General features: G+C 45.3%; 1 protein-coding gene across 1 annotated transcript in view; it reads right to left on the reverse strand.

Annotated features, from left to right (window-relative positions):
• Positions 1 to 20,242, reverse strand: part of LOC135389720 (uncharacterized) — a 32,577-nt gene extending 12,335 nt beyond the window's left edge. The window contains exons 1-8 of the mRNA XM_064619753.1: positions 20,228 to 20,242; positions 19,772 to 19,976; positions 17,021 to 17,304; positions 13,714 to 13,835; positions 12,870 to 13,121; positions 7,792 to 7,957; positions 4,709 to 5,040; positions 1,305 to 1,599 (exon numbers count right to left, since the gene is read on the reverse strand). Coding sequence (XP_064475823.1) covers positions 1,305 to 1,599; positions 4,709 to 5,040; positions 7,792 to 7,957; positions 12,870 to 13,121; positions 13,714 to 13,835; positions 17,021 to 17,304; positions 19,772 to 19,976; positions 20,228 to 20,242 — 1,671 coding nt within the window. The remainder of the gene's footprint in view (positions 1 to 1,304; positions 1,600 to 4,708; positions 5,041 to 7,791; positions 7,958 to 12,869; positions 13,122 to 13,713; positions 13,836 to 17,020; positions 17,305 to 19,771; positions 19,977 to 20,227) is intronic.
• Between the last annotated feature and the right edge of the window lie 7,307 nt (positions 20,243 to 27,549).

Raw genomic sequence — 27,549 nt, forward strand, 5'->3', positions numbered from 1 at the left:
AGTGTGCGCGTACAGTCCGCAGCTTTGGTTCCATCTTGCGTGTATCATGCATATCAGCCAAAGTAAATACATAACGTGAACATTTAATGCATTGTGTGCTCCCAATATAGCAATTACGAACTGGTGCTATATTGGACCAATATGATATACGGATAAGGATATACGCGCTTACATTTAGACGCGCTTAGAGATAAATTCGAAACATCACATAAATGTGATGACGAACCAAGCTCACTTCGAAAGGCATTTCCATTCCAAGAGCCTAACAGACACTGTATACATTGCCTGCCTTGCGAGCGTCTGCAAATTCGATAGCCCTGCTCCCATTCCAGTCAAAATCAAGGGTGAGATGTCCAAGTTTAATTTGATTATACACACACACAAAAAAAAAAAAAACACTGAATCGAGTAATTGCTTGGTGTATCAACTCACCATCAAGATAACGTTTGTGTTTCTTGTTTTGGTATGAAGGAAAATTAAGACTCAGAGCACACGGCATTTATATTCCATGAAATGTTAAACATTTCACAATAAGGCAAAACGCCCCTAAACCATTGCACCCTTATTATGCCCTTAGTACACCTTTAACACACCAATGTAGATGTGCACCCAATTCACACCCACGTATGAGAGGATCAGCCTCGAAGGGGTGTAATAAGAGTATGACCTGGGTGTATATTGCAAAATACACCTCTCTTACACTAACATAAGTAAAAAAAAATTGTGTGTACACCATGCTAGCGACCCTCTCTTCAACGTACCGTGCCGACACGCACTCACCACGAACACATTCTTTTACATTGTTGCGAGTCACTCCCACGTTCGTACCCGTGGCGGGCGGCACGGCACTTCTGACCGGCAATCAGAGCATGTGGGTTCGAATCCCACTGCTGGAGCCTTTTCTTCAACACTGAGAGGCTTGTGTTGTGTTTGTCTCTTACGTTTAATTGCTTCATCTACTACGAATCATTTGGAACACTATTCCGTATGCTATCGTCTGTGGTTCACTAATGATGCTAAGAGGGTGCGAGTTAAGTGGCTGTCCTTGTTTAGTGAAACGTTTCCGCGCAAGTTCTTCAGCTCTTTTCAGCTCAGCAACGTTGCTAGCGCATTGTTCCTCGTTCCGCCATGAAAGAGACCCCTCAGTTCTTTATTAATTCTCCTGTCAGCTTGACCACTACACACGGTTCAGGGCCTGTATGAGACGTTTTGGTCTATTGCTATAGCAAGGCCAAGGAGAAAGGTGTGCCATTGAATATAGTAGAATCAAAGGGGCTTCAAATATCTGCCGGAAGGTCACGTACCTTAAATATTTCAGTGTCGTTCTCGGTGTAGAAGAAATCTCGCTGTATGCTCGTAAATGTTGCGAACGTATCCAGTGGGCTTGTCAGTCTGTGTGCGTTGTACGCCATCGCTTTAACAAGGCGCGGATGTCTTTTGTGGAACCTGGGTGGAAGGGCCCAGAAGTGCCCCGGAAGGCGGTCTTCCATCTGGCCCGCGTACGTCCTTCGAATGGCGCCCCACCGCATGCCGTGGTCACTCAAGAAGAGCACTATGGTATTCTGAAGATGACCGGCTTCTTGCAGGGTTTTGAAGAAGCTAAATAATGTACAATGAAAAAATTGCTAAGAATCAAGCGAGCTGGTGAAGATGCATAATGTAAAACCCCTCGGACTAGGGAACACGAAGGCACAGGCACAACACGAAGTCTTCGTGTTGTGTCTGTCCCTTCATGTTCCCTAGTCTCGGGGTTTTACATTATGCATAAATAATGAAGGTGGGATACTAAGTACTGTTTGCACAGAGCAGAGAGGCAAGCAGAAAGAGCGCAGAAACAGCTGTATCCGGGCCGCGTCACGATTCTTGATGCTTATGCGGCGTTCACACGCGACAACTTTTTCCAGCAACTGGCGGACGAACTCGAATAACCGTATTGTAACCAACATCGAGACAGTGCAATATCCGCGTTCACACGTGGCAACTACACTCTTAAAAATGAACTTCACCGCATAGCACGCTCCTAGCCAACCTTCACCTCGAATGATATCCTTATCTGCCCTGATGTGTTGGCACGCCTTTTTGTGACACTTACACTTATGAAAATGATTTTCTAGTTTCTATACATGACCAATAGAGAATCTATCTATCGTGTCTAGTGTCAATCTTGTGCATAGGAAATAGAAGCTGTATAGAACTGGTAAACTCTGTTCACTTTCTATATAGGATTCAGGAACTAGAATGTGTACATTTTCTATACAGTCTCTATAGAGCTAATACTAGGCGCCGAAAGATCTTATTTACGGGCATGTGTCACTTGTTTCTTTTTGTAGTACATTTGAAGAACAACTAATACATGTAATATGTGCATGTATGAACATGGATACAAATGCTAATAGCAATATTGTGACTTTTCACTTCAGGCAACGCGAACATTTACCGCTTAGTACTTTTTAATGTTGCACTTGGCGCACTGCTGCTTCGACACTGTCAGAGGAAAGGGTATAAAAAGCGTATGTATAAAAAGGTAAACCAGGGCGGAAGTACCATTTTTGTACATATTTCAACTGTCTATGCCATCGTTTAAACCAAGTGTAACTCACTGATCGCAGTAGCTAATCGTATAGTACGGGGCTGGCTCCATGCATGCGCAACGTGCAGCACCACATTAATTTGGTGTAATATAGTAATATATATGCAGTATTAATGCAGTAATATATTAACCAGATGGAGTAAATATTTTTAATGAGTGTTATTCGCTACCGAAATCCCTGCGTGCTCTCCTCACCCGTGTGGTTGCATCTCGAGCGAAGAATGCTCCACTTGTGGTCAAGCCATTTCGTTACAAGATACATGGGGCAACTTCGCCAATAATCATGGCGGTTACCGTGGTATAGGGGGCTTCCCAATGAAGACTACTGAGGGATGCTCGCATGTTTTCTGTGGTGGGTAGTCCTCTTGTGGACTACCCAAATCCCAGAGCAAGAGGGTTAGCACGCCTCTCCCTCTCCTGTGCCACCATCATCTCTCCCCTCCCTTTTTCACCCTCCCGTCTTCTCACTCCCCTGGGTACACCGAGCCGCCACTTTAGACCAGGCTGACCGCACCTTCCCCCTACATCAACCCCCCCCCCCCCAGTCATTTGGTTACGTGCTGTACCAGTTATCTGTTGCTCTGCAAACACGTCATAGGCGTGTGCAAGTGTTTCCCTCTCGCCTTTGTTTATTTTATGTATTTATTCATCTTTTCTTTTTTTCTTTTTTTGCGGTTTGGAGTGGGGTGGCACGCAGTGGGTGGGATGTGGCGGTAAAATAAATGGAAAGTTCCTGCTTTTGAAATACAAAAGAAGATTATCGAGCTACTGCGTCGGCTAGGCGAAACGAGAATGATACCAGATTCTATTCATATTCTATACAACTTGTATCTATTTTCCTGTATACAGTTTCTATAGAAACTGGCCACGTTGGAATATTCGTTGGAAATGGATTAGGATTAGTTAAAGGCTGTATAGAATTCCTATAGCTTTTGTACCTGCCCTGTCTAGATTTTTCTATACAATTCCTATAGAATTTGTACGCCTCTCGTTTTCAACAAATCGGGGCAGATAACGGTATCATTCGAGATGGTGGTGCTAGGAGGTGCGCGCGTATTTAGCGGCCATCGGTTTCAATCAGCATTGAAGATTGCCCCCATGTGGCATGGTACTAAACTGCTTAATATCCCCGCGTCTGACGCCTTTCGCTGTGACATTGGGACTGGGTTAAATTTTCGCTGCAACACTGGGTTCAACCTCATCGAACTCCACAACAGATTTGTCGATTGTCTTCACTTTGTAACCATTAAAAATAAATGTTGCACCTTTTAGTACGCTTTGAAGACAAGGCGCGGATCTGAATGCGGCGTCCGTTTACAGCGGATGGTTTAATGTAGAGATGAGACGAATCCAAAATTTTTCGAATCCGATTCTGAATCTGAATGCGAACCCAAGGAAGGTTCTACGAATCCACGAATCTTTCGAATGCTTTCTTTAAAAAGAGGTGGAAAAACAAAAAGGCTTCTAGTGAACAATGTTTTGAAGCAGAATATACCTTTTTTTTTACGAAAAACATTAAATAATGCTTCAGTTTCAGGAGAAAATATGTTTTATAGTTCTTCCTTCTTCTCTTCTCTTCTCTTCTTCCTCCTCTTCTTTTATAGTTATATAGTTCTTTAAAAGTAATTTATTTAACATGTTGTTCGTCGACTACAAGAAATGCGTAAATTCTCGAGTCTGAATTATTTTCATAAAACTAAGCAACAATCAAAAGCAAAACCAGGTTACTTTTAAACTTGTAATGTAACAGCTCCTGCCTGAACTCTTTCAGTCCAGAGCAATGTAAACAAATAAATAAGGGAACACCCGTCGGCCAATGAGGCTTTCGGTGGACTCCGAAGGCGCCAATTTGAAAAAGAAACAGACGTGGTTGGTGGATTCGAAAGATTTGATTCGCCGTTTTGGGCACTGGGATTCGGATTCTCGAATCTCGAGTCCCTGCCCAGCATTCGAGAATTCGTGGATTCGGTTGGCACATCCCTCGTTTAAAGTTGGCCCCTTGATTCCTGATTTGTTTAAAGTTTTTAAAGTTTCAAATGCTCCTAGCAATCCGTTTAAGGAACTCGCTCACGTCAGTGCACTGTAGTTCGTGGTTCATTTGAAGACATGGCCACTTACCTGTGATAGAGTTCGTCTCCCACCCACCGGGAGGTCGAGAAATCGTGGGAGAGGGAGTTAACCCAGGCGAAGGCGAAGTAAGGAGAATTTCGGTACCTTGTCGCGAAATCTCGCAAGTAATTGAGGATGAACTCGGCCTGGAGGATGGGACCGACGCAATAGCGGCAGGACAGCGCCTTGTGATGGCCAACTGCTTTTTCGAATGGGAGTAACAGAGTGCGAGGATAGTAATCGGTGGGAGGACGGTGGAAGCCAATCTTGAGGTAGTTGAAAGTGGAAATTTCCGGATTATCCTCCGCATACATCGTAACGTAGCCGGCGTCCTTGTAGGCCTGAAAGCATCACGGAAATGTACTATTAAGAAAAAAAATATTATCAAAATAAATTTTAGCTTTAGACGCTACATACTCTTTGTAAAGAAGCTACGAGAGCACCATACATGCATGCACTCTTAAAAATGAACTTCACCGCAGTGTACGTTCCTAGTCAACCATCGCCTCGAATGATACCTTTATATGCCCTGATATGTTGAAAACGGGAGGCGTACGCCTTTGTTGTGACACGTATGCTGTTCATAATTGTCACACACACAAAAAAGCGTACGCCTCTCGTTTTCAACAAATCAGGGCAGATAACGATATCATTCGAGATTATGGTTGGCTATGAGCACGCTATGCGGTGAAGTTAATTTCTAAGAGTGCAGTTTTTGCGGGTGAGTTATACACCCTTAAAAATGAACTTAACCGCATAGCACGCTCCTAGCCAACCACACACCCGAACGATATCGTTAGCTGCCCTGATTTGTTAAAAACGGGAGGCGTGCGCCTTTCTTGTGACACTTATGCTGTTCATAATTGTCACAAAAAAGACGTACGCCTCCCGTTTTCAACAAATGAATACAGGTAACGATATCATTCGAGATTATGGTTGGCTAGGAGCGTGCTATGCGGTGAAGTTCGTTTCTAAGAGTGTATGGCTAGGCTACACTCTCTACAAGGGAATGATGACGACTAATTCCCTAAAATTCCTTCATCTCCCTCTGCTCCTGATTCGCACGGTTTCGGATTCTGCGCACTTGCGTATTTTCAACAACGTATATTTCAGCGTACGCGCAGGTTTCGTACTTGTTTAAAAATGGAATAGCTTTCGACACGGATTGTCTCCAATTCTCCTGTCTCACTTTTAACCGAAAGACGCTGATTAAGTAATTACGTCAGTAAGTAATTCACGAATTATTCGGTAATTAGTCATTTATTAGTTATATACCCCCTTCGAGAGAATGTCCACTTGGGCATGTAACCCTCCCTGTAAACGGTATATCGCTGCTGTAATAAAAACAAGATATTCATAAAAATATGTAACGAAAAACAAATCTATGGAAGTTGCATAGGGGTGTTACGAATTGAGACGTTTACACAATCGAAGCAGCTTTACGACGGAACACGCTCCTATAGCGGGAAATCATCTCAAATGACGTCTTTCTCTCCCCCCCCCCCGCGACTTGTTGAAAACAGAAGGCGTACGCCTTCTTGTGACACAAAGTTGTGCTTGTTGTCACAAAAATGCGTACGCCTCGTGCGCTGCACAAATGAGGATTGATTATGGTTATCAGTCTGCGCAGTGCTTGGCCTTCAGCGTGGTATGTATGTCGATGCTATTTGCATATGCCACATAACGCGTAGACCCCTCACTATGCAAAAACGACATGATTTTCTCGCTCGTACGCGGACTACGATGCAACCAGAAAGTGTCAGCAAACGTGAATTGGAGTGTGAGTCTATGTAAAACCACGCTTCAGGCAAAAAATTCAGCAGATCTAAGCGCGTTTCGGTCTTTTTTCAGTAGTCCAGTAGACCTGACAACACTGATGTGTCCGAGAACGATGTGCCGTTCCCGGTGGCTACGTAGACGACATAGGTAGCAGACTATTCCCCCCAGTGTTATGCGCATCTAGTGCAGATTTACCACCGTACTTGACCAACAATGAGCATTTCACGCTACTTCGACGCAGTGTTGCCCGTAATTTTCTATTTTAATCTCATAAGGAACTATGAGTGTTTTAGGATACTTTGAGTGTGATTCCGAACGATAGATATTCCCTATCCACAAAAGGCGCACGACCCTCTCCCTTCCGAAATCAAAATTGATCGAGCTTTCCTCCGGTTTCCTATAGCGTATTTTGTGGGGAGGTTCCGTTTTAGAGGGTATGGTGAAGATATTGATGATGGTGAAGATGCGGTGAAGATACCAGATTCATTTATACCGACACTTGTAGTCAAACTTCGCACAGGTGTAGACAGGAAGAATTAACTCCCTGCAGCGATAACTGTTCCGTCACTGGCACCCTGGGATTAGGAACAAATTTTGAAACATAGCACAGCTCGGAGATTTACTCTGTGTCGTCAGATTTTATTGCGTTAGCATTAGGAGAACCAAATGAAAAAAGAAAAAGAACAACTATGTATGTATGTATGATTGCGTGTGTGTGTGTGTAATTAACAGCAATTAGAACAAGAAAGTTGAGTATAAAGGTAACGAATCTAGGGAGTATGTAATTATGCGAAAGATTAAATGAAATTAAAGAGCACCGAAGGTAACCGTAGGTTATACCGGAGGTAATTAAATGTAATTAAAGGTAGTTAGCGTCAATTAACGGTGAATTGAGAGTGTGCCAAAGTGTCAAACCGGAAATCAAGCATTGACTGGAGGTGGACAACCGGAAGTCAGGTTAGACTTGAAGTGGAGAACCGCAAGTCGAGTTGGATCGGAAATGCATACTGGAAGTCAAGTGTAGACGGGATGTGGACAAACGGAATTCAGGTTTACACTGGAAGTGGACAACCGAGAGTTGGGTTTAAATCGGAAGTGGATTCCCGAAAGTCAAGTATGGAGCGGAAAGGGTGGTTAATGCTAACGCATTTCTCTCGCATTTACCGCTAAATCGCCAGTGATGTTTTTTTTTTTTTTTTTTTTTTTCCACAGTCTCAGCGTGCCAATAACGAAACATCGAAACCACGAGTTCGTCCACTTGTTCAACGTTTTCTCTATAATAATTGTGTGAGCGTGTCATACGTCTACACTACCTTCCAGACGAAGGGGTACCAGTCCAAATGTCGCGAGAGTCCGTGCATAACATCAGCTTCGTCGTAGTGGAGACCCGTGAGCAATGGGAGCAGATTAGTCAGGGTGTCGTCGCCCACCTTGTTTACACCTTTCAGCTCAATCGCAGTCATATTTTTCTTCAAGAACCTGCACAGTATAGCCGACCATGCTTACTCATCCGGATTACCAGTACGAAAAAAAAAGGGATGGATTAAGTAATCTCTTAAAACACACTTTATAGTAACACCTATGTAGTGCACGCAAAAATGAGTGTACGCTATGAGCATTCCACAAATCATGAGCTCTACACTAAACAGCTTCACACTCTAAAAACTGCCCTTCACGGGCTTCTGATTAGAAGAGAGAGGTGGGCGTACGCCTTTTTTTTTTTTGTCGATTTGGATACATGATAATTGACACAAAATACCCAAGCAGCAAAATGTACTGAAAGTCGAGTGCAATAGGGGTGGACGGGTAGGCGTAAGGCCTTGAACAGACCCGTGAAACTAAAGAACATTGATTCCACCCCTATTGCACTCGACTTTCAGTACATTGTGCTGCTTGGGTAGCGTACGCCTCCCTATCTCTTCGAATCAGAAGCGATACCCCTGTCATTCGTGGCAACGGTTGGCGCAGATCGTGCTATGCCGTGAAGTTCAGCTTTTAAGAGTGCACCGCATACAGCACTCTTAAAAATGAGTTTCACCACATAGCACTCTCCTAGCCAACCATCATCCCGAATGACAACGTTCTCGTACATGATATGTTGAAAACGTGGGCTGGAGCCTATTTTGTGACACTTATGCTGTTCATAATTGTCACAAAAAAGGCGTACGCCTCCCGTTTTCAGCAAATCAGGGAAGATAACGATATCATTCGAGATTATGGTTGGTTGGGAGCGCACTATGCGGTGAAGTTCATTTTTAAGAGTGTAGCACGCTCCTAGCCATCCATGGATGGCTAGGAGCGTGCTACATGTCATTACATTACATGTCCTCCATTACATGTCATCTCAAATGATATATCTGCCTTGGTTTGTTGAAAACCGGAGGCGTACGCCTTTTTTGTGACACTTATGCTGTTCATAATTGTCACCAAACAAGGCGAACGCCTCCAGTTTTCAACAAAGCATGGCAGATAACGATATCATCCGAGAGGATGGTTGGCTAACAGCGGGCTATGCGTGAAGTTCATCTTCATTTTGAAAAGTGTACACGACCGCCCAATGGTCGACGCAGGCAAGGAAGTCAATGGTCAAGGTGAAGTCCTGCTTGCTATTCCACGTGACGTGTCATCACTGCTTCCAATCACAACTAACCACCAACCACGCATCTCGACCGTAGCCACGGAAGCGGGCCACGTTCAGCCGCAGAGCGAGTCACCCGAAAAGACACAAGCTTTCCAGCGCTTTGAAGCTGTCCGGGAATATTCGCTCGAGCAGACGACAGCCAATTTTTGTGTAACGTGGCGATTAAAGGAGAGCGGACATCAAAGCGTCGTAGCGCAGTCTAGATTCGAGGAGGCCTGCTCGATGCTTCGCCTCTCTTTTTTACGTTACACGCATTGACACACAAAGTCCGCTGTCGTCTGGTTCAGTCTATCGTGGCAGATGATTTCAGACATAGCATCCATGTGGCTACGACCTGGCCAGTTCCTAAGACTACGACCGTTTGAGGTACGGCCATGACTGGAAGTACACTCTAAAATCTGTACCTCTTAAAACCCACTTTTATAAGGTACATTTTTGCAAAAACGTACCCTTTAGTTTATGCGGTACGAAAGCGCCTAAAAGGTACAGAACTTTTAAGGTACTGCCGTCTAAAAGGTACCCCCGTATAAAGGGTACAGCCTTCTAACAGGTACCTCCGTATAAAGGGTACAGCCGTCTAGCAGGTACACTCGTATAAGAGGTACAGCCGTGTAAGAGGTAGTGCCGTCTGACAGGTACAGCCATTTTAGAGGTACCGTCGTCTAAAGGGCACAACCGTCTAAGAGGGAGGTACAGCCGTCTAACAGGTACGCCAGTCTAAGAGGTACTGCCGCCTAACAGGTACGCCCGTCTAAGAGGTACATCCGTCTAACGGGTACGCCCGTCTAAGGGGTACAGTTGTCCAAGAAGTATACAGTCCACACGCAACGGAGAGGAACATGTTTGTGTTGGCATAATCCGTACGTGACGTATCGCACGCACAGCAAAATGCACGACGCGCATTCATGTACTGTGCGTTTCCGCTTTGGTATCAGTAGTGGTAATACACACTCGCCGAAGTGTGCATCTGTAACATACGCGAAGGTGACCAACGTGAAGGTGACGAAGTATATGCGGGACACAGACAAAAGGCGATCTAAATACTGAACCGCTCTTTATTTGACCTTAAGCGATTTCAGCAGCTGCGAAAGTCGTGGCTTTCTTTACGGCTTCGAGAATTCGTTGTCGCCCACAACATGTATTTGCAGCAGGCCTAACAACTGGCCAAAAGCAGCAGGGTATGTCACGTTTTTTACGTAGTAAACTGTCAAGCAGCAGAGCAGCACAAACTCAAGCATGCCCGACGATTCCAGCTGCGCAGCCTCTTCGTCACTACACCAAACAAAGCTCTCCTGCCCGAAAAAGAGTTTCGGTCCCGGAGAGACTACCTCTTCGGGGGCGATCTGGAGAGGAACGCCAATATTAGTTCGTGTTTGTGCCCTCCAAAATGATTGTCTCAAACAAAGGAAGCAGTCCAGATACCGTTGATATCAGGTCATACTTCGAATTCTTTTTGGACGTACGAATACGTCCACATCGACTAACGTCGGCGATTCTTTTTCCTGCATGGCTGAAAAAGCCGTCAGGATGTTGGTCATCTCCACCACTGCTTGATCAAAGCTTTTGCGGAATCTGACGTCGAATTCCACTATCAGCTGAGAAACAAATATTAGAGATACTGTCGGAGAGAAACTATACTGTCGGCTTGAGCAGTAACAGCACAGCAAAGCCGATCACTTCGCTTGATTTATTTCGATCGTATGAATAATTAGTGTTGACAAACTACATTACTAACATAACAAGCTACATCGCTACGCCGCTAAGTGAAGACGTCATTCCTGACCCATGGGTGTTTTGCAGACTGGCTACTCTTGGTGCCTGACTTTCCAGCAAAGCAATGCATCAAGGCGATCAGATTTCGCTCCAGTATAGAATTATAATTTTATTCCTTACCCGAAGAGCTATATTGGAAAGAATCCATTTGAGGTGGCCATGCCATGTGGTAGTAGTGTTCGTTGACTGACTGACGAGAGGTACAGTGGCGCGCAGACTTGTCTTAACCAGCGGAGCGCATGTCATTGGGCGCTGATAGGCAGCTGGAAACGAAATTGGGATGATACACTATCCCCTTGAAGGGAGGGTCGGTACGCACAGCGGATGAGTTCGTGTTTCGACATCTCCGTTGTGCGTACCGACCCTCCCTTCCACGGGATAGTGAATCATCCCAATCTCTTTTCGCGGACGCGGCTGCACTTATAACGCATGTTTCTTCCGTAGGTATCAAAGGTTTGATTCGCTAGATATGAGGCAAGATAAACAAGAAATAAGAAATTGACCCGCCTGACCTCACGAAACCACCCAAGCAGCAAAATGTACAAAGTCGAGTGCAATAGGGGTGGACGGGTGGTGGAAGGCCTTGAACAAACTCGTGAAACTAAAGAACACTGATAAGACACATACCGTCCACCCCTGTTGCACCCGACTTTCAGTACATTGTGCTGCTTGGGCACTGGAAGGTGTGGCTTGTCGGTTCGTCGACAGATTACCTGTTCCGGAATGTTCTTTTTCTTTTAGTGTTCAGGCTGGCCAAAAGAAAACCTTCCTCCTTCACGAACACAGGAAGAGAGAGTTCAATCTCTTTCTATTTTAACAATGTAAATACCCAATAAGCAATAAACATCCCATATACAGAACGGCATTTTCCTTGCTCGCTGTCTAGCCTGTGTTCGTAATATACTTGAAACAAACGCAGACAATTTAAACAAAAGTACCACGGTTGAGGCTCTTTAGCTGACGACATAGACAGAAAACGTTTTATCATCTGCCGTGAATGAAACAATCATATAGTTGTAAATCAACAGCTAATCTTTATCTCCGAGTGCGTGCGATGTGCGTGCATTATCTGACTGCATCGAACCCTTTGGGGCGTTACTTGAACGCAAGAAGTGCTGAAAGCAGCGGAAAGCACAATAAGACTTTGCGCAAGAGGTATTGTTTTATACGGTACAAGTCACGGTACCTCATAAACTGACCGTGTACCCCATAAATATGCTTTTACTCATACACACAAAGCGAGATCCTTTGTCTAGCCCAGTGCCTCTTAAACCAACTGCGGAAAAGCACTGATGTACCTGATATGTACCAGGTACAGCTCGATATGAGGTACGTTATAAGGTACCGATTTTAGAGTGTACTACCCGGGATCATGTGTAATTTGTGGAGCGATTTATCCTTATTTTGTCTAGATGGTATTGGCAAGCGTCTTTTAATCCAGATGACGTTGCAGGGGCCACAGCCAACTACTCTGTTAAAAATGAACTTCACCGCATAGCACGCTCCTAGCCAACCATCTTCTCGAATGATATCGTTGTCTCCCCTGATTTGTTGAGAACAGGAGGCGTACGCCTTTTTTGTGACACTTACGCTATCCATAATTGTCACAAAAAAGGCGTGATCTTTTTTACGATTTCTAGCCGAATTGTGACTTTTGAACCAGAAGAAGCGGATACACAGTCGAAGCACACGACAGCAACAGTACAGCTCCATTCCATAGCATAGGACGAATGAATAGTAGTCAACTTTTGCAAGAATCCATGTACCCATGTGACATGCACTGCTTGTACAGAAATCCTAACGTGAGATGGAACACAATACAATATAGCAAGCGAAAAGGGAGTAAACAGGCTGACTGCGAGCGCTATCCTCAAAAGTACCGCGCTACGAGATGGAGACGACATGTTCCCTATAACCTAGTAGGCCTTGGCTTGCGAGCCGCTTGTGGAACACCGAGGAGGAAGCAGTGGAACTCACGTGACAGTTTTGGGCAACTGGCGCAGCATGCTTTGTCGTGACATGCCATCGGCTCCCAGTGCGAGCACACTGTATCTGTATCTTCCATCGTTCGCATGGGCAGCGAGACGTCTGTCTACGGCAGTCTTGTTGACGACGAAGGCGTGATAGCTGACGTAGGCCAGGACATCCTTCGCATCGTAGCACACGAGACGAATGAATTCGTCCACAATCAAGGAACCGTTCGTGACAGGCACGCACTGAGAGTCCTCTCTGAAAGGAACTGCTTATCAGTATGCTTCACACGTAGAAGTACCTAAGGAAGAAAACATTCTCGCGACCAAATTCTGGGACCAAATGATTATACACTATAAAAATGGTTAAACTTATGCTAACCCATGAACGGCCATTAAAGTGAAAAAAAAAAAACTCCGCGCGGAATGAAAGATGCGGTTACCTTGACAAGAACACAAAAGGAACGGGTTTCATCGGTTGCGTCGTTCGTGATTTACGAGCGAAAGAAACGCTTTCCCTCTTCCTCTCAAGAGTGCCGACAATGCTGAGCGGGCGATCATTGGTCTCCCCAAAAAGCTTTATCCAATCGCCCCGGGAGGTCATTTGAAGAGGCGAATCCGAGGCCTCTTGCCGTTATTGCCCTTCTTGAAAACGAGAAGGAGAAGGAAAGCGTATATTGCGGGTTCTTTTGCTCATAAATCACGAACGACACAAGGGATGAATGCCGCGTTCCTTTTGTGTTGGTCTCAAGGTAACGCCATCTTTCGTTCGGCGAGGAAAATTTCTCCCCCACCCCACACACACACTTTTGCGGCCTTAATAAATTTGTAGTCCTGTGGTGCGGACTTACTCAACGCTGTCGTCGTCCACACCTCGATATATTCTGTGGTAGCAACAGGACACCGGCTGCAGCGCTGGTGTATTTTGAGTTGTGTTGGTTATTGCCTCTGAGTTAATGTAGAGCCGGTCCAACTAAATGGTGGAAGAAGAGTTAGTTACATGCGTAGACAAGAGATCCAGCAATTCGACTATGATAAGGTGGAGACAAGCCTCAAGACGGTATCCACAGACACTCCGCAGTCTCCGCATCTGCTACCAAGCTGCGGGTTGTTCTTAAACTTATCAGCCAGAGCACTGAAGGATAAGACTTCCATCAGAATGACTTCTCGCTGTGCTATACAGGGTGTCTTTATTTTTTTTTTTTTCGGTACAGATTTTTCATAAGAAACTATAAGGGCTATAGCCATGCTGTTTTCACTTCTAGCATCTCTGGGCCGGCGGACGTTCTTATAAAAGCTACGAAGTTGTCCCAATGAGAACATCTGGTCCCTTCGGGCACCTGATACCGGAGCCGTTTTCATAACAAAAAATCGTTCGATAGATACTCCGCAAAAAATTCGTGAAGGAACACGATTTTTTTTTCTTTACTTTGTTCATTGCGCATCTTCGCGGAGACGCGACTTTCCTTTACCCTCAATGTGATAGGGTGATAGAGTACACTATCGCCTGTTGCGTACTGGAAAAGGATTAAAAGAAAATATTGATTGATTGATTGATTATGTGTTTAATGTGTTTATGTGTTTAAGAGAAAATGCAACCCAAGATCAGGGCAGTTCCGATACAGTCCCCCAATACATTTGTTTTTGCTTTGTTTCCGCAAGTTAAAGCTCATCTTCGACGCATGAAGCGGCACTGTGCCCCTTCACCCTCTCACATTGTGGGTGAAAGAAAGTCGCGTCTTCGAAGATGCGCAATGAACAAAATAAAGAAAAAAAAAGGTGTACCTTCACGAATTTTTTGCGGACGATCTATCAAACGGAATTTTGTTCCGAAAACTGCTCCGGTATCAGGTGACCGGGACTAGATGTTCTCATTGGGGCAACTTCGTAGCTTTTATAATTAAAAAGTTAATTATTGAAACTTAATTAAGACAATGCCTTAGGAGTTTGCTAATGCCATCCTAAGGAGTGCTCTTCAGCAGATGCTATATTGCAATTGATTTCATACCGGAAAAAGTGATCTATATATTAAAACAAAAAATGTTCGCATTTAGCTGGTGCACCCTGTATAATACAGGGTGCGTCCCGTAAAACTGACCAGAATTTTTATAAAAAAGGCTATGAGAGCAGCATAGATGTTATTTTTGCAGTTGAGTTCTACGGCCAGGAGGACATCCTCTCCAAAAAAGTCTGCAACTACAAGATGACTTAATGCCTAAAATTTATTAATTAACTTTTTAATTAGGGAATTTCGTGCAAAAGCGAGGTAGCAGATTGAGACACTGTCCTCGTTGAACACCATTCCACGTGTAAAAAATCCTAAAACATGCACGTGCGCTAAAATATCCATCCCCGAATTTCGGTATGCAAATGAGCCGAAATCGAAAAAGCGCGCCTGAGGAGCGCATCACCGACGCCGACGGAGGCTTATCTGGGCCGAAAAGCGATTTATCTGGCCAGATGAGCGGCACCTGCTCCAATCATCGCCACCGCTCCAGATCACGTGGCCCTCTGACGTGCAATAAGCGCTGTACTCCCCGTGTTCCCGGTCGCCGCGGTTTCCGTTTCGGCCCATTTGCATATGAAAATTCGGGGATGGATATTCTACCGCACGTGCGTGTTTCAGGATTTGTTAAGCGTGAAGTGGCTTCCAACTATAGGATAGTCTCTCAATCTGCTATCTCGCTTTTGCCCGAAATCTTTAATTAAAAAGTTAATTAATGAATTTTAGGTAATTAGGCATCTTGTAGTCGCAGACTTTCTTAGAGATGATGTCCGCCTGGCCGTAGAACTGCAAAAACAACATCTACGCTGCTCTCATAGGTTTTTTTTATAAAAATTCAGGTCATTCTTATGTGACGCACCCTGTACACTATTCTAAGCAGTGAGGCTGTGAATTTCATTATTTCGCACGCCTTGTGGAGTGTGATTTCTAGGTCATTTGTTTCTTCTCATTTGGAACGTTATTTAGACCTTTGATCGTAACAACTGAATAATTTCTTGTGTGAACTGAAACTGAGATTGAAATTTGGAGATACAGAATATAGCGAATTTCGCTGCAATGCTCAATTATGACATGAGTCATATGTATGGGGGTTAGTAATATTATCAGCTTACAAACCTGTTCACTGTGCATTCTCAAAAGAACGTCACTGCATAACAAGCTCCTAGCCAGCCATCATCTCGTTGACGTCCCCCCCCCCCATCGTCCTCTTCACCCATTCATTCAGAAAGGAAAGACGTATCTTCTTCGTAGTGTTGTATACCAGCTACCAAAACGAAGTAACGGAATACCCCTACACGCTACACCAAAAAGAAGTACGGCAAAACTAGCGTTGTTACAAATTTGAAAAAGTAACGCGATACCGTTACCGCTACCAAATAAAAGTAACGTAAGTACTATGCCGCTACGTTCCCGCTGCCTCGTGACACTTATGTACATAGTACGTTAATAGTCACAGAAATGCGTATGCCCTGCGCTTTCTAAAAATCACGAACGATAACGGTATCACTCTGTGCAGCGACTGGCCTTCAGCGTCCTATGTGGCGAAGTTGCTTTAAGAGTGCAGGAGCTTTCTTGATGATAATCCATAATGCCCAAACTATGCCGATGGATGTCTCGTTTTGACACTATGTCGAGGTTCTTGTGAATGTAATAGAGAGGAAGGTTGGATACGTTAACATGTCGTTTCATAACATACAGCTCGCATCAACCTTAATAAAAACACCGGGAAAAAAATTCGGACTCATTTCCGAGCGCGATAACGGCCACCCTGGGGGGGCACTGGGGGAGTGTTAAGTGAATAAAATTCTTCCGTTAAACTAACACAATAATTTTGTTCAATTAAGATTTCCTCATGACCCCAAGGGTTGCTGTAATCGCGCTCGGAAATGAGTCCGAATTTTTTTCCCGTTTTTTTTTTTTTTTCAGTGTTATTATTAAGGTTGACGGGACCTGTACATTGCAGAGGCTGGAACAACAATTACGAAAAACGCAACATTTAAGCCTCGCCAATGATCTAAAATGATCATGATCTGAAAGATGGCAGGCGACGGAAAGCAGCTTTGATGGCAGCTCCTGCGTCCGTCACAAAATCAGATGACCGTAACACGGATGTCTTCCGCCGCTGTCATGAGGGACAGCGTAGCAACACTCACGGTATTGAAGGAGAACATGGGATACGACTCGCTGCAGTTGATACGTGCGGAGGTAGACAGCAAGCGTTGGAGGGACGGGTGGTGGGCGCTGATCTCCGGAATCTGGCAGGCGTGAGAATATACGAGGTACCCGCTCCGGATATCGGGAAGCCAGGATGTGTTGCGTGGCAGTGACCGACGGTACATGAATGGTTGCGTGGTATGGTACATGGCCCAACGATGGGAGGCGAAAGTGGCAATGCAGCTCAGTACCGACAGTAGCAAAATCGGGTGCAGGCGACATCCTATAGTCATGGTTGCAAAGAATAACTAAGTTTAAATCGAGTATTTCCAGCCCTCCCAAGCAGCACAACATCATGGTGCAATATTATTGGGCTAAGTTGTTTAGTTGGCTTAGTTATTCGTGTTGCTACAAGACGAAGTTGTTTATGAATGGTATACAACATGACAATCCCTTTGTGCCGCACATTGACAACCTGACTGCCAAGCTACAAAACATGCCGCCGATCACAATCGCACTGTAGTTTATCTAGTATTTTCGCCGAGCCAGTTCACTGCTGATACTGCGCAAGCGTACAAGTCACTAGAAGCAAGCAATTACTTTACCTTAGGCGAGCTGTTTCATCGGGGCGTTTCTGAAAACAGCGCTGATTTGCTACCGTGCACAGATTCATATTAGCGTAGTTTATTATTTTACACAGGTATTGTGAGGGAATATCACAAAGGCGATGTCAAGGAATTATCCCGTTTGACTGATCAAAAGGGTCCCTACACACAAAAACGATTCACAAACAAACGATTTGTTCGTTCTGCATTGCACGTAAACAGATGAAAAATGATTTCGCCACCCTTTCCCCATGGAGTTGTGTACCCGAAGGGTACACGGCTTTGCGGCATGCCCACTTTGCATGAAAGCGATCACTCCAATCACTCACGATTGATTGCTGTTTTGCCCACACCAAGCAGACGATCTGCTGACTGCAGCGCCGCCGCAAGCCGCGACGTCACGCGCGAAAATTGGTCTATGGAAAGCCATCCAATATCTTTATCAGGATGTTGGGCTTCATTAATTAAATTTCGTCTAAAATATTTTAAATTCGCGAAACGTCTTGTTCGATCCGCGCAGCTATACTGTTAGCGTATTGAACGAGGGCATAGTGAAAGAACTAAGGTATCAGATTTGTAATGACAGGGATAGAATGCTTTCCGACAAAGCAAGGACTCTTTGCCAATGTCTAGAACTGTGACACATGAGTCAGTTTTGTAAGTCTATTTTCACTACATACCCGCCCAAGATCTTCTACCGAATAGATGTATTAGTAGTGGTACTGTGCATCTCGCAGAGTGAGTGAAGACAAAAGAGTTCCAAATGGGACTCCCACATATTACTCATCAGGTTCGTGGTACGACCTACAGTCCAACCTACTGTATGCAGGGCGGATTACGGAAAGATTGTCCGCGTGAATGGGGAGAGGATAGTGCACTCAAAAATACACTACACGCGCGGAACACCATGGCAATTGACTTCGGGCAAGAAATTGTTGCAGAAAAAATCCTATAGATATAAGACGGCGGTCTTGTAATTCGTAGAGCAGAGTTGGTTTTGTCTTCTCGAACAATGTGGATTCTTTAGTCCCAAAGTACTCGATTACTTGGCAATCGATTACTGAAAATTGTAATGGCATTAGTCAAAAAGTTACTTGGCCGGAAAAGTAATCGATTACGTTACAAATTACTCAAAAATGTAATTGATTACTAGTAACGCAATTAGCCGTTGCCCGTTGCCGCGGGGGTGGCATCCAATGTATTGCTCCGTCGACGAAAGCGTGCTTGGCGGACGCAATGCATCTTGGACAGGTCCCGGTCGCACATCACGTGACCTTAAATATGGCGTCGCCCGTGATCGTCGAGCAAACCGTTTGTAAATAATGTGGTCGTTTTTGTGCAACGTTATGGATGTCTTTCGATCACGGTAATTATTTTTATCCGATAATCTCGAAATAAAACGCGCAGTTTTGTACATAACGCCTCGTACTGTTGACGACTCCCAAAGATGTGATTACGACCCCGCAATGTACTTAAACTAAGGAGAAATGGGATACCATGTTGCGAAAGAAGCACCGCATAGTTCACGCTGGCAATATACGTTCATCTCTCGGCGTTATGACGACGGAAATATGTCGGTAAGCGGCAAAACGACATGTAAACAAAGTCACATGACCTCAAAATGACATTTCCTATGACGTGCGACCAGCACGTCATGGCAGTTTTGCCAGAAGCACCCGCTTGTTGGTAGTTACAACAATGGCGGGTTTGTGAGGTGTGCCCGTTACGTACAAGTCTGGTTCTGGGACGGCCTCTAAGGGAACTGTGCCGACGTACGTTTGAAAGCGTCTGAGGGAAACCCAGGAAAAACCCCAGATAGCACAGCCGGCACCGGGATTCAAACCCGGGTACCTCCCAGTCTCGACGTGACATGGACAGCACGCTAACTGGGGTGATACCCAGCCACGCGAGCTGCGGCTGGCGAACAGTAGTAAACGCTTTTTCCTTGCAAACTATACATATACCAGAGCTCTCTTAGTCATCCAGACGACACCGGTTAAGGAATCAAACCTTACGTGACAAACCTTACGGGCAATATAACGGCACCATTATTAGTATTGGATATTATTAAGAAATCAGGCCGACGATCTAGTGTCACACTAGCACACTCGTCGTGCGACTGACAAGGCAACGAGGAGTACGTACCGCATATGGTAATATGGTTAGAGTTGCGTTGGCGCAACACTTCGTAGCTGGTGACCTTCATGGGGCAGGTGTTGTTCGATAGCATTCCTTCACCGCCTTCTCTGATCCACTCTGTCACTGAAGGGTTCTTCTTCTTCTTCTCCTTCGAGTGCACAAACGTAGAGGATCGTGCAGATGCACAGTCTCGTGTATCCTCCTTCGTCTTCTGATGTCAAAATTGCTTGGTTCGTGGTCAAATGCAGTCCACCTACACTCTGCCCTAAAAGAACTTCTAAAGCTTTTGAACACCGTACGACTTCGGTCTTCACTGTGACTTCACGTAGGACTTCGGACTTCACGACTCATTATTCCGTTTCACCACATTACCGCCAGCAACGGGGTAGAGTATCGCCCCCTGGCGACGAAACTCCCCACTCGTCATCATTCAAATAGAGTGGCTCTTGTGTTCGTCCTTACACAAGCAGTGGCCATGGCTGTACAGAAATATGTAAATGGGTATATCTGGGCGCCGGCTGTGCTGCCTGGATGTTTTTCCTGGGTTTTCCTAGGAGCTTTAAGACAAATATAGGCAAAGTTCCCTGTGAAGTCGGGCAAAGAAAGCACCCCCTCCCCGAGCAACATGCCACCATGCAGGAAGGCAAATGGCTCGGAAATACGAAAGCAGTAGCGGATCCAGGACAAGTGTCCGTCCCCAAGGAAGGAGGTGAGGTGGTTGCACGCTTGGACCCCTGAAAACACTTTGCTCCTCCCTCCCCTTGGAAAAAAAATCCTATAGGAACACCTATGGACGCAGGGCCTGACCAAGACACTTCAGGCGTGCCTTCAAGTGGACGACCTCTCGATTTACCCCCTTCACTGGCGGATTTTCCTAGATCTATTTGAAGCAACTTAGATAAAAAAGAAGTTCAGCTAATATAAAAAAGCCAAGCGCCATAAACCCGAAATAAAATCACAATATAAGTGTGGTGAAAGAGGCGGTGAGTAATTGTCTGGCTACAACGGTTCTGTGGTGAGCAGTTGTTCGACCTCAGCAGATTTTTGGTGAGCAATTGTCCGCGCCCCGGCACCACCAAGGTTATATCCATATGAACAAGTAGGTGTATCTCTTATCTACTCCAGTATTCCGTGCAGTGAGACATCGCGTTCGCATTGGTGCGATGTCGTCACTCGTCAAACCCATTCCTTTCTTCCTCACGACCTTGCGTACGTTGGATTGGTGATCTCTAATGGACGCGAGTGTGGACTTTTGTACTTGTGCGTGTCAACATGGAGGCGTCTGGCGTTGATCGGAACCGGTCCAGAAAATTGGCTTTGGTAGACGCGACCACCGTGAACGCGACCTTACTCTGTGCAGTATACATTCTAAAACCAGAACTTCACAGCATAGCACACTCGGAACTTTCCTGATTGTCGAAAGTGGGAGGCGTACGCTTTTTTGTCGCAATCGAAATTGCGCCAATTGAATACTGACAGTTGAAGAAGAGTCACCAGCAGATGGGATTCGAACCCACGCCCTCCAATTTCCGGCATAAATACTTCAACTGAAGTATGCAACTGCGCTTGGTGAGGCTTGTGTTGTGCTCTTCCTTCTACGTTTGATTGCCTCATCGTTACGTTATACCACTGTCACTCAATACTCTTTCTGGTCAGGAAACTCGCGCGAGAACTTCATTTCAGCGGCCGAGCGGCGCGTGGTGGCGCGGCGATCGTTCGGGGGAGACTTTCGTGTCCGCCGGTGCCTGCGTATATGGCTCGCATAATGTTTCTATGGGTGTTTGGAAGTGTACACTTTTTCTTTCTTTGTGCTTGCGTTTTCAGTGCGTAAGCAGAGGTTCTTTTTTAAATATCCTTGATATTTATTGAATTGAACAGAGCGCAATCTTTGCACTCTGTTCGTGTGTAAGAATGATCTACACATAAAAAGCAGACTTCGCCTGATTCGAGCGTGCAGCATTTCGTGATGGCTGTATGTTCTTCATGAAAGGGGGTCCTTAACTTGACGAGGACTAAATCAAAGTATTTTTTTCTTTGTCTAAAAAACAGCGATTACTTGGTCTACGTAAATAAACAGAAAACATTCGCTAATGACCTTATTGGAGATGTACTGCGATGAGCGTGGTTTGTTGAACTCCTTCAAGTTGATCAGTGTGTGACATGTGTAGCATCAAACTCTAAGAACCGTAAAATTTTCAAAGAGATATCATTCCACATGATATCAATAGAATAACATGTCTTAGGGTACAACTTGGGGGGAAAGATGTAATGCCAAGTCGGCTTAGTAAACGAAGTCCGCTCATACCTATTAGTTTTTGCTGCACCGGAAGCAAGCGGAGGGAGGGTGATGTTTTTCTCTTTTTATCTATTCATTTTTCTTTCTGCAATGCTTCTGCAATGCCTCAAAAGCTTCTGCGGACCATAAACTACACAGTCTATAGCCCATTCATGGCCGTGTATACCGCTAAAAGTATATAGTTTCCTTGTCTGCATCCTGAATTTGAAGAGAAAGGCTAACACAAGATATTTTCTCTCCTTCCCCCTGCTTATCTCTTTCAATTTTTATTTATTTATTTATTTATTTTTTGTTACCACATACCACCGTGTTGTTCTCGTAAATGTAGTTTTTGGGCAATCCCAAAATTTCCTTCTGACCTCCCAAATAAAACTCCATTCCACCATTTTAAATAGTTTATTCAGCGAAATGTTCTGAAACTGATCTGACTCATATGCCGAGGCCACGGCCCGTCGATCAAGGAGCGATCGAGGGGTCGTGCCGAGGCTATCTACCAACGCGATGATAGTGTAGCCGTTGAATTTGACATCTGAATCTTGTCAGCCAAATTCTATAGTGGGAAAGCGCTATCAGGCCACACTTCAGCAAGAGGAAATTCTATCGTGTTAATTTAATAACCTGCATTGAATGTTGTTGGAACCGGCAAAGGAAAATATAGGTTCCTACGTAATTACAGAGTATTCGTCCAAACTACATTCAGGAGGCACCAATCATTGTGCCTGCTGGTTTCGTTGTGATCTCTCACAACGAGTTTTCCCATCACCTCTTCGCAAAATGTGTAAAAATTGCACTCTACGATACGTTAAACCTTTTGCATGGCACTGCACCACATCAAAAAAAGAAAAAAAGAAAAGAAAAGAAAACCGAAAAAGAAACAATATAAGTATATTTCCTCGCCGAAAACGATCGAGCCATACGATTTATAGCATGTGTATCCCTCCGGCTCTCATACCGCCAGAGATCATTTTAGATGATCAAAATACAGGATTTCTATACGTACTTCATCTGAAGTCTTATCTGTCTGCGCTGAAATAGAATAACCTCGTAATTTTATCTCTGTTCAAGTTACAACAAACTGCTACGAGGAAAACAAGAAAATCACGCGATTGGAAAGTTTCGCCTTCACGTAATAACTACGGAAAGAGTCAGTATATTTGAATTGGAATGCAATTGCAATGGCAGGTTTGTGTTTGCATAACTTCTTGCATAGCTTTTAGAAATTCAAAGTGTAGACCCAACGCTGTCATACCGGCTGCCTGCAAAGCTTCCTCGTCCCCTGAAGTCGCTCATCCACAGGCTACGTCTGAATGTGGCCTTCACTCCGTTCTATCGCTATCAGCTAGGCTGTGAGGCTAGCCCTATGTGCAACGAGTGTGGTGTACTTGCCAACGTAGAACACATACTCCTCCGCCGCCGGACCTATATCAACGAGAGGCGTACACTGCAGTCATAGCTTGCCACCCTTGTCTGCCGCACATTCAACTTGTCGACCATTCTCGGCCCTTGGGGCACCGCGGCCCACTCTAGGGCGGCCTTACGTCATGTAGTTGGCTTTTTTGAGGCGACAGGCCTAAAGAACTGAACCCCATTATGACCCCAGCAGCGTCCTCGGACATTCCCACCATCACGATCACGGTCAGCATCGCCATCGCCGCTCCGATCGTTCCCGTCATCTCTCATCGTCATCACTCATCATTGTCACCACTCATATTAGACCCCTAGCTATGGGAGTAGCGTTCACTCCTAGAGTGGAAAACCTCCCCACTTCATCATCAGAATATATCTGTTGTTGTTGTTTAGAAAATCAGGAACTGAAACCGAAACGAACCGAAACACAACTTCTGAATGGAAAACACATGACCAAGAGATCTACTTCAGCAGAAGCACGTACTACACCTCTACTCAGAGTTGGAAAGCTATACAAATATTCGCTCAGAGTGGCGTCCATTCCTATTGGTAGCCGTAAGCACGTGACTTCTCGTGCGCTGCTTCACTTGCAGCGGCGTGCGCTGTGATATCAGAGCCGCATGAGTTTCGGTATTCGCGGTGCCCATTTTCTCCGCTTCTATTACTCTTTTCCCTGTGAAGATTTCAATGTAGGTTCACATTGGTGTAAAGAACCGTCTTCTACCTCTATCTGGGATAACGTGCGATGACCTATCACAACCTCTTTAAGAATCTCTCCACATTTCTCAAGAAGCGCCCTGAAATGTTCAGAATGGGCGACCGAAACAACAACAACAGAATCTGGTCATTTGTACATTCTGTGATATGAAGTACCCATTGGTTGCTAATTGCAGCTGCTTAGATAATTGTGCGTGTTTAGACGAAATCACTGTTTTCGTCCAATGGGTCATCCAATGGGAGTTCCACAACTTGGGCCTTGTGTCTCTCGCGACTATGCAGTATCACCGGAACCTATTCAAACCAGAGAGAACTGATGTTCTGAGGCTGGAACAACATAGAAAGGACAAACACATACAAGGCCTACAGCTGGCTAACCTTTTCAGTGACTTTCATTTTTCATCTACTCAAACCGTTCGTCTATTTTTGGATATACTTCATCGGCAAACTGATACGATCCGCCACCACAGGCTGAGGCTAGCTCGCTTCGATAGGAAACTGTGAGAGAGACATATAAGGACCTTTTATGGGGGGGGGGGGGGGGGGGGGGGTTCCGTGTGAACACCGCGAAGCAACTGTGGCTGTATGCGTAGACTACGAACGAATTGGGAACAGGGGGTTAACCTGCTTGTAATTTCTAGCGTTCTTGCCCTTCAGCATTCTCAGGCTATAACTTCCTAACAGAGATGCTTCCAATAATGTTCGTATACGCAAGTATCGTGATACCAGACCTCTTTCGAAATGGACGTCCCTCATCAATTGGTAGCTGCGTAACATTGCACAGCGTTAAAACGTTTCTTTGGGCCTGTTGGTAACAGTTCATTTTGGAATAACAGCTCTCAAACCAACGGACCGACACAATGGACGGCAAGTGAGCGCTCTATTGTTTATCCGTCCGTTTCATTGCGTTGTGTCAATCAGTTACTTTTTTGCGCTTGTATTCCAAGATTGCACAGCGTCATTAACTTTTCACACTCTTACTGATGTTTACTGATGATAGTGATGATGATGATGATGATGATACTGACGTTTCTCGCCTTCATTGTGCCCCGTGCCTGTAACTGATGCATTATTTACGTAACGAGGGAACAATCTGAAAGAATAATTCTGATAACAGCAACCTAGCGTGCCCAGTTGAATTTAGGTTGCGCGGTCCTACGACGGGAGACACGCTCTCGTGATGAACACACAGCCCTGTGTGTCCCTGTTGTTTCGATGCTTGTGGCGATCTCATTAAATTTGGAAAGGTTTCATTACGGGGGATTGCAACGACCCGTGGCTCGCCAGATGAATTATTCAACGGGGCAGCGCTTTTGGAGCCCTGTATCGCAGCGCCATCTAGTTTTGTTTTCGGGGAGCAACGAGCGGCTTTGCGCAGCTTGTGTGCTCCGCAATAGGGGACAGCAGTGGGTGGAATGCGCAAAGCAGTCCACGTGTGCGGCGGGGAAATTGGATTGTATTGAAAGTTGAGCTACACTCTAAAAACAGAACCTCATTGCATAAGACGATGAAAAACCAGCCAGAATCCTGAATTCCGTCGCGAATTCCCGCATTGTTGTCCCTTATTCTATGTTACAGCCTCAGACGACCAATTGCCATCATGTCCGAATGTCATATAGTTCTCTTCCCTGATTTCTTGAGAAAAAGGGGGGAGGGTGCACCTTTTTGTGACGCGTAGTATGCAGTTGTGTTAAGTGTAAAAAAAAAAAAAAAGGCACACGCACCGCGCTTTCCACATCCTATCTGGGACAATCATAATGTGTCCCAGATAAGCGCCTCCTCCCATTTTCAGCAAATAATGACACAGAATGATATCATTCGGAATGACGGTTGGCTAGGAGCGTGCTACGTGGTGAAGTTCTGTTTTAACACTTCCGTCCCATCAGTACCGGTCATCCTGCTTCTACATCACTTTGAAGTCCTCAACTCTCCTTTCTCCCACCTTCTTTTCCTTTTTTTTGGCTATAGTCGTGACGATGCCCACTTGAGTGCGGCCAACAACGGCAAGCTACCTCGACCCCCCCCCCCCCCCCCCCCTCTGTTTTAACACTGTATGATAACGGTTTCGCTCTACGCTCTTAAAACAGAACTTCACGCATAACACGCTGAACGCAGAACGTTGCGCAGAATGACAATGGAAAGCGCGTGACGCACAACTTTTTGTGACAATTAACGTAACTACGTAAGCGTCACAAGAGGGCGCGCGCTTGCCATTTTCAACAAATGAGAACGATGAGAACGATGTTCTTTTGGGATGATGCTTGCCAAGAATCCTATATTATGCGGTGAAGTTCTGTTTTAGTTCGCCAAGAAGAGCGAACAGTTTTCAGCGCTATTTACCATACTGGCAAAGACTCAGCATAACGTGTACTGTTTAGATGTGCTCCAACCTCAAAGCAAGTAGCCTCCACATCCTGCAATTACAATGTTCTTGCAGCGCCTTCTGCAGCCTTGTGCAGCCTTGTGCAGCAGTCTTCTTCTCACTTGTGGCAATGTTAGACACCGCGTAAAAATCTACTTACGCCTGGACGAAGCGTAAATTGCCGAAGAAGCCACTGACACGGCATTTCACGTCATCTAAAAGAAAAACCAGACAATCCCCTTACACCGCTCTGTGAAACAAGGGCAAACTGTGCTAAATAGGCGTCAAGAGCAACCCTAGCGTCAAACGTTGCAAGCTTTCAGGCGACACTCGGCTGAAATTGGGGTTCTGCGGGTGTGGCCACACCCGAAGTTGGTGTCGTGGCTGGGGTGTATATACCGGACGCTGTTTGACGCCATCTAGTCGGCTATCAATATGTGTTAGTGTGTCCTTGAGAGATTGGATTGGATTGGATTGAATTGGATATGAAAGATTTTTGAAATTCCGTGTGAGCGCCGCGAAGCAACTGTGGCCATGAGCGTATGAGTACAGCAGGAAGGAGTGGGGACAGATAGGTTAGTATGCGTCCTGGGCCGACTTCTGAGAGAAAAATATGGAGAGGTTAGTCCCGATCCAGTCACGACTGGCTACTCCAAGACGCGTTTGTGGTAAAAAAAAGAAGAAAACATGCAAACACGAGCGACATCGAGAGACATCATTGAGAGACATCGATAGTGTTGCCAGTTATCGGGAAAGAAGAGCTGACACAGCAGCTGTGTGCTGAAAGGTAATCTCTGGTACGTTGCTCTCCATTATCCCCATGGAACTTTCTTCTGCTGACGCTTCAGCAGCAGACACACTTGCCCCAGGAGGGTCTAGAAAGGAGCGGGACCTGGACCTTGGAGGAATCCCATGCTCCTTAGAGTGGCTCGCAGAATCTTGACGGCTCATCTTGCACCGCTGCCATACAAATACCACGAGCAGTCACCTTGTATCCCGAAG

Source organism: Ornithodoros turicata, chromosome 3 (assembly GCF_037126465.1).
Source record: "Ornithodoros turicata isolate Travis chromosome 3, ASM3712646v1, whole genome shotgun sequence".
Lineage (NCBI taxonomy): Eukaryota > Metazoa > Arthropoda > Arachnida > Ixodida > Argasidae > Ornithodoros > Ornithodoros turicata.